This window comes from Lipophrys pholis, assembly GCF_963383615.2.
Source record: "Lipophrys pholis genome assembly, chromosome: 18".
NCBI classification, from domain to species: Eukaryota; Metazoa; Chordata; class Actinopteri; order Blenniiformes; family Blenniidae; genus Lipophrys; species Lipophrys pholis.
The window spans coordinates 20,252,210-20,265,838 of NC_137646.1; the positions used below are offsets into that span (position 1 = coordinate 20,252,210).

Genomic DNA, 13,629 nt, shown 5'->3' on the forward strand with positions numbered 1-13,629 from the left:
AACCAGGGAGCGGAGACAGAAGGAGGCAAAAAATAGACAGAATAGACAACGACGGGAAAATGAGTGAAGGAAAACATGGAAAGAAATATGAAGCTGCAGAAACAAATCAACTAACAGCAGAGGGGGAGATGGCTCAGGAGGATACACGGGGGGGGAAGATGAGATGGGGGGGTGAATAATAACTAGAAAGAAAAAGTCTTGTGGAGGAAAATGTGAAACGGAGGAGGGGAGATGGCAGGGAGATGGCAACAAATCAGACAGGAAACAGAGGAGGAATGATAAATGAGAAGGGTTAGAGAGAGAGAGAGAGAGAGAGAGAGAGAGAGAGAGAGAGAGAGAGAGAGAGGGAGGAGAGCGAGGATCAGCTGGAAAAAACAAACGGCAGCGACGGGGATATGAGGTGGCAAAGAGGCTTGTCAACAGCGGGGACATTCAATTACAGACAGACGAACACACCTGGATGCACGCGGCACATCGACATCACCTGTACGCGAGCGCTCGGGCCACATGCATAAACACACGGAGGAAATTGATAGCGACAGCAGGAAGTGCACGGGGCAGATGGAAATGGCTTCGGAGAAGAGGCTGATAGTGATAATAGGAGGACAAAAAAAAAAAAAAAAGCACAGTGGAGCTAAAAGACCACACAGCGCAGAGACGAGGAGAGCCTCCCATACACAGAAAAACCATATACTGGCAGGAATGAAGACGGCGTTTCTCGGGGAAATGCATACGGCAACAAGATGTCAGTGGGTTTTTTTTTTTTTTTTATGAGAGGGGAGCAGGAGGTTTCTGGAAAAACATCTTTTCACTTTGCCATTAATGTTTACGCAGAATAGCGTGATGCAGAAATGGAGCCGTCATCAATTAAGAATGATAGAACATAACAACATCGTAGCAGGCGGGAGAACATCAAGCCAGGGGTCCTATTTAGCTCTCATTTCAGGAAATGACAGAAAATATTTCCTTTAAAAATAACCGATTGGGGCTGATTTGTTAAAACACTGCTGAATAGTGTGCTGCTACATAAACGGTCAAAATGGCCACAGTAGAGTCGTTCACACGCCAACTTATTTTGTCTGATTTAAGTTGATGGGAATGAAAGAGGAGTTTACATGAACACTGAATAAACCCGTTTCCTGTTTTACCTGCTTCATTTACCTAAAAGAAAATAAAAAATAAAACACGTCTGAAGCCTGTGCGCATAAAGCCCTGATAGTGGGAAGTAATCCAATGTGCTGTTTACATGAACTCCAACTATATCATAAACAGATATCAAATCAGATAAAAGGGTTTACATGAAACAATTACAATTGGATCGGCATGTAATGGATTACTTATGGTCTGTATACTCACAGCTACAGATGAGCAGAGGGATGAGAACTGTCTAATCCTAGTTATTTATGAGTTCTTAGTACTTGTGTATTATCAACAAGCAAATGGCTTGCCGGAGTCAGCTGATTTTTTAATCTTTATTTTTTACTTTAGAAGGTATTTGATTCAACTGAAATAAGTTTTGACAGCTGAACATCATTTCATCTCTTTGTAAAATCATGTCAGACTTGCTTTCAAGACAAACTATTTGCAAAGATTAAGATTAGCATTTATAAAACAACATTTCTTTTAGTATTTAACAGCTGCTGCAACAGACCATCATCCCCACAGGAATAGTTTAACTAGTCTCTAATAATTCATTGATGGGAGGAGGTTGAGCACCAACGCAACTGAGCGAAACTAAGCAGCGGCAACGATTGGAAAAAAAAAAATCTATTCCATCGATTGTCGTTAATAGTTGGGGTTTCCTTTATGACACGTGGAATCTATACCGCTTAAACTGAAAATTGAGAGTGTGATGGGGCATTTTAGGGCGCGCTCTCATGCATGTTTTCACAATTTTCAATAAGCTTTATCCTTTGAATGACACTAGATTGTGAGGTGAGACTCTATTGACTCCAATATATGAGCAAAGCAATTTAAAGCCTTGTACACAGGTCGTTTCTCAGCATCTTAAATGTTTTGGGATGAAGGGGAAAAAAAAAAGAACTGCTTTGACTCTACATCGTAAGTAATTTCAGGGCAGAGTGTATATTATTAGCAATGATTTTTGTCCGGCCACTTTGATGAATGAATTACAAATGATGATGGCACACAGAGAGGAGAAAAGGAGAACCATCAAAGAGGCAGAGAAGCGGAAAGAAAGTGAGGCAGTAATTGGACAATACCACCGAATGCATGAGCAGAAAATTGAGTGGAGGGGAGCACTAATAAAGGAACGAGAGCAATGTCACTCCATTGAACGCCGGGCTACTTTGGACTCATAATTACAATGACAATGAACGGTGGAAAATACAGTGACGATAGGAGTGGATCACACCCAATACAAGAGATTTAATTGTAGAGTTGGAACAGCTATGCCTGAAGTCTACAAGGGAAGAAGAAAAAAACAAAAAAAAAAAAACAGACTTTCTCCGTTTCCACTCGAGCACTCCGCATCCGTACACGCATGCACTGCCTGAGTAAGTCCGCTCACGCTCGAGGAGCCCAACACACGACCTTCCCCGGGTCAAAGATCATTCCTGTGGAAATTGCACTGCACACAGTTGAGTGTGCCTGTGCCTACAGTGCTGGAGGTTTGCCCCCCAGCTGCTGTGTGTTTCTGCTTTTCTAACAACTGGTCAGAGGGGGCCCGGGAAATTACAAGAGTTAACAAGGAGGGCATGTGAACAGTCTTAGTCCTTTAACCTTTCTATTTCGGTTTCCTGGCTGTTCTTTATGCTGTTACTCACTGCAAGTTTTCAGGATACCTTCGCTCCTGCAGTCTGCTTGATTTGGCTTGGATCAGGGGGGGGAAAACAAAAAAAAACAACCTCAAAACAACAAAGTTACAGACTTGCCTGGGAAGAAGTCATCAAACTAACGAGCACAGAACAACACAGGCGTTTCCACCACCAATTACAAAAGGTGAGTGACGGCTTGTTAATGGCGATGAGGAAAATGAGAGATAATGGCGCTGAATTTGCCATTAAGAACCATTGCGGGGTGCAGGATGTTTGTAGTGAGCAACTGAAGGTGTTTTGTTTATTTATTTTTTTTTAATAATGACACGGTAGACAAATATACTTCCTCTAATTAGGACTCAACCTATTTCCAACTCAAAAAGTCTTTTTTGGATTGACGAGGCGCACATACACACAAACTGAAAACATTGTGCGCACACAAACACACACACAAACCAGCAATGTAAAACCTGTCATTAACACATGGAGTGATGCATGCCAATGCGTGCAAATAAAAGAAACAAAAGAAGAGAAGGATACGTGTTGGGAACAATCCGACGGGTATGAGTAACGCTGAGAGAGAACTGATTTATGGGGCGAATTATAAGACGGCAGTGAGACCCTTTCTCTGATATTCAAATCTGGACTGGTAAGGGAATGAAAGAGGGGATGAAAAAAAAGGAAGAAATGAGGTCTTGTCGCTCCCTCCAGGCAACAAACACTGCTCACGTAAGAGTTTACATTCCTTTGGAGCTGCATGGTTACGATGCAAAAAAACAAATACAAATTGTCCAGTCAATTGTACATGACAGTGGGAAGGAAGGAAGGAAGGAAGGAGACGAGGTAAAGTGGGAGAGAGGAAAAGGGAAGAAGTGAAATGAGGTGCTGAGTAACAGGAGGAGGCGGAATAATAGGAACACCGGGAGGAGACAGGAACAGCAGGATTTGGCCTCATTACAGGCTCTAGTCTTTCTGTGCAGATAGAGTCGAGCAGAAGAAAGACAAATCTAAGAGAGGAAGGGTAGTAAGAGATCCTTCAACATTAAGGGATGCAAAACATTGATGAAATGGCCGCTGCTTTAATTGTTTACATGATGACTTTTTTTTTTTTTTTTTAATGCAAACCAGGTTCATGAGAAATTCAGATAACCTTCATTCTTAATTGGCAGGAGATGAAACAATGTTATGCCGGTGAAACTACACTAAAACAAGTACTAAAATGTCAACGGTGTCCTCGTTAGAAGCAAGCAGCTATACAAGTGGAAGAAAAGTATCTATAAACTGAAATGTGCACTTTATGGGATAATTGTCAGAATGTATTTTTTTCCTAATTCCGCCACTCACAGTTTAAATGTGAAGCACTTTTGTTTTCAGAGAAAGGCTGTAGCTCCATTGTGATGTACTTCTGAGTACTCTCCCTTCCAGTTTGCATGTTTTCCCTGTGGGGGGTTTGTTTTTTTTTTTCCTCTGACATCTCTGGTTTCCTCCTATAGTGGCAAAATATGCATTTTGAGTTAATTGATGAGTGTTAAATGGCCCAAAGCTGTGAATGTGAGTGTGTGTGGTTGTCTCTGTGATGAACTGGCCACCTGTCCAGGTTGTACCCCCCCTACCCCCCTCCCTCCCTCCCTCCCACCCTCCCTCCCTCCCTCCCGCAGACAGCTTGGATCGACTCCAAAACCCCGACAACTCTGCGTTTGATAAACCGGTGTGTGGATAAAGGCAGCTGTTGTCGCATTTTTACTGATGTTGTGGGAGTATTCCGACTCCGCATGAATATGTATGTGGTGGCATTTATCTCAGAGTTTGCTCAAATGTAGCTTTTATTTTTTTCTGTTCTCTTCAGCAGGGGCCACGCGACACGTCATCGCAACTCACAGCGCAGACATGGCGGGTGTTCACCCTGGGTGACCTTCCTATCGTAAACACAATTCAATTTCTGATCCTCCACAATCAAAGTCTACCTATTCTTATTGCGTGCATGCAACACATCAGATTCCTCATTCCCATAAATGCGATGAATCTTTAGATAAGCAGTTTATAATACTTTGTGAACAGATCTCTTTTTGAATCGTTTCTGTATTTGCACTGTCTTCCTCACTCTTATATCTACATCTTTATAACCGGATCAGAGGTTTTACTTATTTTTTCATGCACTTTACTGTACATTTCTTTAATAAAATAAAAATAAAAAACTGTTACATGCTGGGAAAGGAGACATAAACTGAGTTTTATTGCATGCTGTAAACCCTTGTTTATCTGCTGTTCACAATAAACATCCTGAATCTGTGTGTGCTAAAATTGTATTTTAATTTATTGAAGAAGAGATAGAAGTTCTTCATCAACAAACAAATATCTACCATTAAATGAAGTAAACGGTCAATTAGTTTGAGGGTTTTTTTTGGCAAATACGTACATTGTAAATGCAGTTTCGAGTTGACGAAGTGAATCCTGAAGAACATCCTTGAACCAGCCACTGCAGTAAATTCCCATTGTTTTATTATTTCAAAGTGAAACGGCCTTTCACATCTCAGATTCTCACAGATTCAAAACATGTGTTATAGCTTAATTGCTGAATCTAAAGTATCTACAGGTATGAATGTCAATCTGTCAATAATTGGCGTTTTCAGGATGAACCCTGTCCTCAACACGGCATAGAAGAAGTGCAGTAATGGATATAGCATGTAATGGAGGAATACATGAAAAGTAGGGTTGATAAAGGAGCTTTTGTGGCTTTTAAAAAGGGAGTTGTTAATTATTTCGGTGACAATACTGCAATTACGGTAATATATGCTTTATACATTATGGTGAATTTGTATATAGTTCCATCTCACCTTATAAAAATCTAAAGTAGGAATTAAAGGGTGTCGGAACAAATTTAAATGACAACATTCATATATGTGAAAAGGTGTGATGGATAAATAAAGGACTGAGGACAGAAAGAGAGAGCTGCGGGCCATGGTGGACTAATTTTTAATATTCGTCTAAACAGATCAAAAGGTGTAAACAGCTGAATGGTGAGTGCAATGCACTTTTTACTGCACTCGCCTATAGATGGAGATAAGTGTGAAACAAGCACCTATTTCATTCACTCTGTACAGTAGGAAAAACGGTCCAATCCATCCCTCCTGTTCTTCCAGCTGTGAACAACAAAGTCACAACATTTACTCATCTTTAGTTTACCACAGTAACGTGATTTCAAGCTCCAGTAAATTGTCTTCATCATCCACTTATCACACTATGGGAGGAAAGGCTCTCGCCACTTGTGCTTCATGGAATCACCTTCACGTCTCGCGCAAAGCTAAACTGATCACAGAGCTTATGTGCCAAAAGGACTGGTGGATACAGCAGGTGTGACGTGTGCCCGCCGCAAGAAAAATAGAATCAAACGCAAAATGTCAAGGTGCTGCTTTAATACTCTGCCTCTCGCCTCCCGTCTTCCTTGATTCTGAAGTGCGCGGTCCATCCCTCGCCGTCATACTGCCGACGAGGCGGCCGCTGCCCTCGCACTACGACATCCATCACTCCTCAATGCACTCCCCATAACCAAACTGGAATCTCTACGTACTTCGTCTCTTAGCGCCGCATTGTGTTTGCGTCGCGCCACACTGCCTCATGAGTCCAAAGCATTGACGTCTTTTTCAAGTCCATCTCACACGAACTGAGGTGACGCAGAAGTTAAGCAGCTGGTGATAAATCTGAGCAGAGAGGAAATAAGGAAACCGTAGACGTACGTATCATTGGATAACGGCTAAACTAATTCCCGTTACTGCGAAAGGTAACATGGAAAGTACAAGTCAAAATCACACGGATGTTTAATGTGAGTCACACTGTGTGCAACATTTTTTTTCTCCAGCGTTACCAGAGCGCGTTTATTCCTCCCTGAGCTGCAGTAAAGCTCCTTCACTCAGGAAAACCAATTAAAAACAACTTACGACCTAGTTCACAGTATTGTATGTGATTATAGATTTAAAAGAATTCATTTTTAATCAAATCCAAGTTGAAAATGTCCAAATATCAAACTCATACAAGTAAAGTATTTTGGTGGTACGCTTATTAGATTCTTACTGCTACATGTTTTGAGTTGAGTCACAATTCCCCCGATCATAACAAAGCACTGGTTTTAAAACTATAATAAAAGGTTGCACCAAAATGCATCACATCGGAAGGTATTACTAATGATATCGAAGCAGACAAGAGAATTACGGTGTTCAGATAATACAGTAATCTTCCCGGAACGTGCGCTTGCACAGATTTCACAGCTAAAACAGGAATCTCCATTAAAAAAGAAAAGAAGGGGAGGGGGGGGTTCAAAATGTTTTGTTGTGGATGCTGTTTCGAGTATGAACTCAAATGCAAAATGAGAGTGTTTATCAAAAACAGTCATTGTGCTTTGGTTTCACACTCGCAAAGCTGGAAGAATCCAAACTCTGCCCTCTCTGTGGCGCTCTCCCACTTTCTCTCTTCTAAAATAATACAGAAGTCATTGGCCTCATAGGTAACTGTCGGATGGATGATCGCTTCAACCACTTTTGAACCAGGTATCAATGACAACTCGATTACTGGAATCAAATGCATGTATATAGGCAGAGCTTTACATTTGATTAATCGCCATGATCAGAAATGGTTGTGGTCGATTTACTCGAGGCCTTTAGCCCTCCGATGGCGAAAATTACATTTCCTTGCGTCATCACTGTGTATGTGGGAGTGGATGTTGTTAGTTTGTAGAGTTTGATCACCCTTTGCTCGTGGAGTTGTGGAGCCATTTTCATCCGTTTATCCAGCCACATGAGTGAGTTTAAAGTTTGATGCCACAACAACTAACCAACTTAAAATCTGCTCGAAAAAAAAACATGATTTACTCCTCTTGGGCTTGGGCACCACGTCGCCACATATTAGGCCTTTAAGAACGTACAGACCCTGAACCAATTACCCATCCTGCACTGGATACCCCCCAGTGACTAAAAACCCCTACAGCGTGAGAACTTTTTTTTTTTTTTCCTTCCACTTTCCACTGTGCTGCTCCGTCTCTGACCTTCTTAGAGCCCTTCGCTGATGATTTATTCATGTGTCCCTCAAACGTGGCATTCCTCCATCCAAGCTTTGCTCTGTTGATTGTGTTTGGTTCATTCATATTGCATGGCGACGGTGGGAGGGGCTGGCGCCGAGCTGACCTGCGCTTGGTATGTTCCCTGGCTCAACAGCACAAATAAATGGTGTTGAAAAGGAGAAAATAGGAAATGAAAGAGGGTGGAAGGGGAATGGGTGGTTTTTTTTTTTTTTTATAAGGGAGCGATAAGGATGTGTGAAATATGTACATTATTTTAAGGCGAGTGGTAGGTGAGGAGGTGGCAGAGACAAAAAACAAATATGGAGACAAGATGGAAAGTCCTTGAAGTAGAAAAGGTCACCAGTTATTCCACGCGCTGCACTTCGCAGCCAATTTTCACAGAAGTGATGCAGCCTCTAAGTGAGAGTGCCACATCATGTAGATGTTATTCAAATAGCGTTAATGTTTCGGCATGCCATCACAAATCAGGTGCGAGTCAGAAATATGTGCCGTTTATTTCAATACAGCTCAAAATAAGCTTAAATGTGATGATAGAGTCAGGTTATATCTGTGGCGCATAAACTGCTATTAAACTAAAATAATTGCCCCTGGGAGAGAAAAAAGAAATTAATAGACTTCAATTCCCTTTAAATAAATCCATGCGCACAACACAACTATTCATTTTCCCATTTTCGATTGGAAGCAGGAGACAGATTTGTTTGATAGGGAAGCCATCAGTGCAAGTCTAATTCAATCAGCACAGGAAGCCAAAAATCAGCGTGTCGAGTGACGAGGCAGCATTTTACTCACAGTAGAGCGAAGGGAAGAACGCAAACCAAAGAGTCCTTTTTTTATTTACCGGCTACCTTTACATGTGCACGAAAAATCCGGTCAACATATCAGATTATTCATAATCTCCTTTTGTCACATGATGAGAAATCATACAAACATATGGAAGTGTTTCCTCCAAGTATATTGATGTTTTTCTGCATGTGCGAAAATAGTACAGGTAATGACGAGCCACTTCTGGAGTGAATTTCATGTTTAATTAAGAAACCCCGAACACAGCTAACACAAAAACCATAGGCGTCGCCATGTTCAACAAGAGTAGGAGCTGATGTTTTGAAAATAATCCATACAAGAGCTTGTTTTTATCATGTCTTTTCTAGAGCAGATTAAAGTGATGTGAATACTCCAAGTTACGGTGATTTAAACCGGCTCGCTTTTTCTAACTGCAGTGTGGAAAAACACACAATATATCATTGATTAGTTTCATTTGTGGTAATTTACAGTATTCTAAAGGCTAAACCTCACTTTTTTTTTCCCCAGCTCATCTGTGTTAAGAAAGTATTGCTAATTTCATTTTCCTCTTGCATTCACTGCAGTCTGAACTTTAATAAATAAATAATATGCATGGCCACTGAACCATTGAGACCTGAGCACCACTCTGTGTCCACCTGCTTCTCTTAAAAAAAAAAAAAAAAACAATTACCAAAAACAAACTAAAGACACAGTTTTTTGTTGTTGTTGTTTTTATGTTATTCAAGTACGGTTCAGTTCTAATTTGCTATTTTATTGCTCTAAATTGTCTTTCATTACCATTTAATTATTTGTAAAGCGCATTCTGACAACGTTAGTGCCTATAAAAGTTAATGGCGAATCAGCAAGAAAGCAGACTTAAGAAAAGGAGAGGAGGTGAAAGAGAGCAATACAGGAGGAGAGGAGGAGTGGGCGGGTGTACAGGCTTTTGGGGGGGGGGGGGGGGTATAAGGGCAAAAAGGACCTGACAGCAATGGCATCTGGGGATCAGACTTCATCAAGCAGAGAGACATCTGCAGAGCAATGGCATATATGGCGGGCAGACATGGCGGTTATGTGCCTGTGGATGGATACACACAGCACTCGCATTACTGACCTCTGTGCTTCCTCATGTGTGACCGGTGTCAAACAAAGTCACTTTCATTTTCGCACAGGGACACATGGGAACGCTCCCCGCCGGATCCCGACGCACACGGCCCACACCAGTACCCCAATAGCCACAATAGCACATGCTCGTTTATGCTCAAATCTAATTAACCGGTCACATGGTACAGGCCCAGTTTAAACAGTCTGGTGATTTAGATGTTCAGGTGGGATTTTCAGGAAAGCATCTCTCGGGTTTCGCAGAGTAGAAAAACAAAGTCAGGTGAGCGACGATTTCCAGTAGAAAATGTTATGTTTTCAGACTAAAAAGGCCTGACTAATTCAAGATGACAAAGGGTCAACTGGGATTCAAAGAGCCACTTGTTATAGCCAAGGTATGCATCGGCGCATCTCTAAAAGGACCACACATGAGACCGCAGGGGCAGAGGGCCGCGCTGGGTGTCACTTCCAAACTGAGACAGCTTCTGGCCTGAGGTCACTAAAACTTAACAATAAAAGCACGGAAAAGTGTTATAAGAGGCTCCATCATGTCTTAAAGAGCCATTAGTCTCATATTAAACCATCAGAACACTTTGTCCTCTTTGTGTGGGGATACTGGAGGTCACTGAAGTTTCTAGAAGTAGAACAGGAGGTAGAACCTTCAGCTTTCAGGCTCCACTCCCAGTTTCAGTTGATTAGACTTAATATATCTGGAAGTTAAGACAGGTCATTTTCTGGTGAAACCGCGAGAGATAAAACCATTATAAGACTCTTGAGATCATTTTTAATGCACTGATCTTCTCTCTATTTTAAAACCTTTATGTGTTACTATTATGTGACCAAAAGAGACTTTTTTTGCCACTTTTACATCAATCTAAATCTGCTAAACCTGTTGAACCTTTACAACAAGGATGACTCGGCTCTTAAAATACAGTTTTCATGATTACATGTTATCTTGCTGGTTTTTTTGTCGTTTTATAGCCATTTCAGTGGATTCAGCCTTCTAGCTATTTTCGCCAACTCTTTCGACCAGTGTTTTTTAATTATTATTATTATAATACCTTGGGTTTAAGTAGTTTTAGCTATTTTAGCTATTTAATATTGGTTTTAGTGATCTTAGCGTTTCATTTGAACTTGTTTGACTTACATATTCAGCTTGTTTTTCCCCATTCAGAAAATTCCCCAAGGCTATTTTAGCCATTTTAAATATTTGAGCTTTTCAAAATTTTTAAGCTGTTTAAATTTGAGTCATATTTACTTTTTGAACACGAGTCTAGCGTCCAAACAAAAAAAAATGAAAACAACAAGACGGCTAAAAACCAGTTGTGGTACCGTGATGTTAGGGGGAAAATGTTTAGTTTTTTTGCTGACCATATCCATCTCTTTCTAATTGCACTGTATCGTCGTGCAACAGTAACTACAACACAATCACATGATTTCTTTAGCGCCACGGTGACTCCCCTGGACTCAAACAGCCTCACCAGTCACCAGAGCTCAATCCACCAGAGCTTCTTCGGGGAAGTACTGGAACTGAAGCGTCACATCATGAAACGTGCAGGCGACAAATCTACGACAAGTGTGTGGAGCTGTCATGTTTAGATGGAGTAAAATCTCAGAGGAAGGTCGACTTCATAAATAATACAAGCACAGAGGTATACTGAATACATGCCAAAAATAACTGAAGCCATTCTGACAGCAACAGGGAATTCGAAACCAGTACGAGCGCAGTGCTCCTGAAGTCGAGGCCAGTTGAGTGTATCTCCCACTAAATTGAATAGAAATGTGAATCCATAGTATCCTGCTCTCAGAGCCCATATAGATCTGTGTGGGCCTACATAGAATATTCCTTTTATGAGTTCTCGACATGTGGCGGAGATCATAAGAAATTTAAAACGAGGAGATATGATCATAGAAAAGCCAGAAAAGATGATAAGTGGTGGTTTCCTTGAGAAGGAATACTGCATTACCCTTAATGTTATGTAAAACCTTGACTGCAGCCACTGACCTCACAGGCTTTCATTATGCTAAATACTTACAAAAAGTATGTGTTTCGGTATCATTTCTTTGTTGTAGCAATGTTTCATGGTAATAAACCTTAATCTGTTCTTACACTTAGGCTATTTCATATATGTTACTAATTTCTCAAAAATGAAGAAAGAACAAATCTCTGACATTGGCTTCAACATGCAAACATAACAAAAAAAAATAAACAATGTTCATTTTTAAGAGTACACATTATTATTTACGAGTACTGGGAGTTCTGTTTTCTGGTGGAGCTGTGACCATTTGGACTAAATTCTACTAAAGCAGTTCTCAGTGACGATGGGTGGTGTTTGTATCACCCCAATCACACCTTTCAAAGTTAATTTAAACCGTTTTCACCTCATTTTCTTTATCGATTCTGACATAATTACAAGAGCCCACTGAAGGGATCAATGAAATTACAAACCCCCAAACATTTACATTCAACATTTTCATGGATTCCAGAGGCAACGGCTTTTATTGGAGAGTGGGTGGTTTGATTTGATTGGTATAAAACATTTATTAGGGTGAAACAATCCTAAAGATCTTCCAATCTGAGAAGTATGTAACCCATTTTAAGTTTTTATTTATTTTATCGCTTCATCCAGACAAAGTGTGGAACTAAATGATCTTGTATTTACCTATTTCTTGAAAATATTTATTAATAAAAGAATGTACAAGATGTGATTTCTAAACAAATCAACTGCTTGAAATGTCTGATCCCTCCTCATTCTATATTATAACCTCTCTTTAGTCAGACTTACAGGACTAACTAACTCTAACAACTAACATCCATGCAGGACTATGGCCTGAGCAAAGATCCTAAGTGAGTGAAAAGACGAACATGGAAACTTCACACAGGTAGTGACCCGTTTTCTGTTGTTTTCCCGCCTAATTTCTGACATTAGCATTGACTAAACATATGCGTAGAGTGTTTTCAAATCAAACAGTCTCAGCTTGCAGACATCCTTCACTGTCCAGCGCAGTGACATGCAGCATTGTCAACAGTAGTTCCCACAAAACAGCGACGGTCTGAGGAGTCATTTTAGGACAAATCCTACCTCGATTCTTCCCGTGTCTGGTTGGAAGCCTCTGGCTGGGTCCTCGGTTGTCACTCTGCACTGGATGGCGCAGCCGTTCACTCTGATCTTGTCTTGTTTGAGGCCGAGCTCCGGCAGGCTCCGGCCCTCGCACACGTGCAGCTGGGCATGTACCAGGTCCACACTGTTGTCGAGAGAGAGGTGATGAGGTGAGTAAATTGACGGACAACCTGAATACGGTGTGAATAGCCCTTAATTTCCTCTGATATCGCTGTAGAGAGCCTTTTTTCTACACACTTACACCAAGGCTTAAATGACCGGCAAAGCCATTTAGAGAGGGTAAAAGATTTCCAGCTATTCTTTGCCTAAAATCAGGACGGAAAGGGGGTTGGAGTTGGAGTGGAAGTCACTTTTCCGAAGCTCCCGTCCCTGGAGCAAATGAATCTGTGATGCATGACAAGAAAACAGTCCCTCGTTGATGGCTTTGAAACGTCAGCAATAATTCTATGTTGCTGAAACAAAAGCTCCAAGGGAACCAGCATCAAAATGTTACTCTCATAACCTCACCCAAGAGACAAATCGGCAGCACATTGTTGTTAGAATTTCCGGAGAAGCGATGACGTTTCCCCGCGTTCACCTGATTCTGTGGCGCGACAAAGTCGGAGGCAAAACGTTTCCAGTTCCTAAGAACTAGACCATGAAATTGTGGAGTCTTTATTCAAAACGATGTGGACATAGGTTTGCAAAGACATCAGGTTTGTGTTTGATGCATTTCTGTGAATAATGACAGAACCGGCAGCCAATAAGTCAACCAGTCAAATAGGACTTGACAAATAGC

At 41.1% G+C, this 13,629-nt stretch overlaps 1 protein-coding gene across 2 annotated transcripts in view; it reads right to left on the minus strand.

Moving 5' to 3' along the window:
- Window positions 1-13,629, minus strand: part of pcxb (pyruvate carboxylase b) — a 312,252-nt gene that overhangs the window by 201,960 nt on the left and 96,663 nt on the right. For both annotated transcript variants that reach the window (XM_080486361.1, XM_080486362.1), the window contains exon 11: window positions 12,813-12,975. In XM_080486361.1, the coding sequence (XP_080342487.1) occupies window positions 12,813-12,975 (163 nt within the window). The remainder of the gene's footprint in view (window positions 1-12,812; window positions 12,976-13,629) is intronic.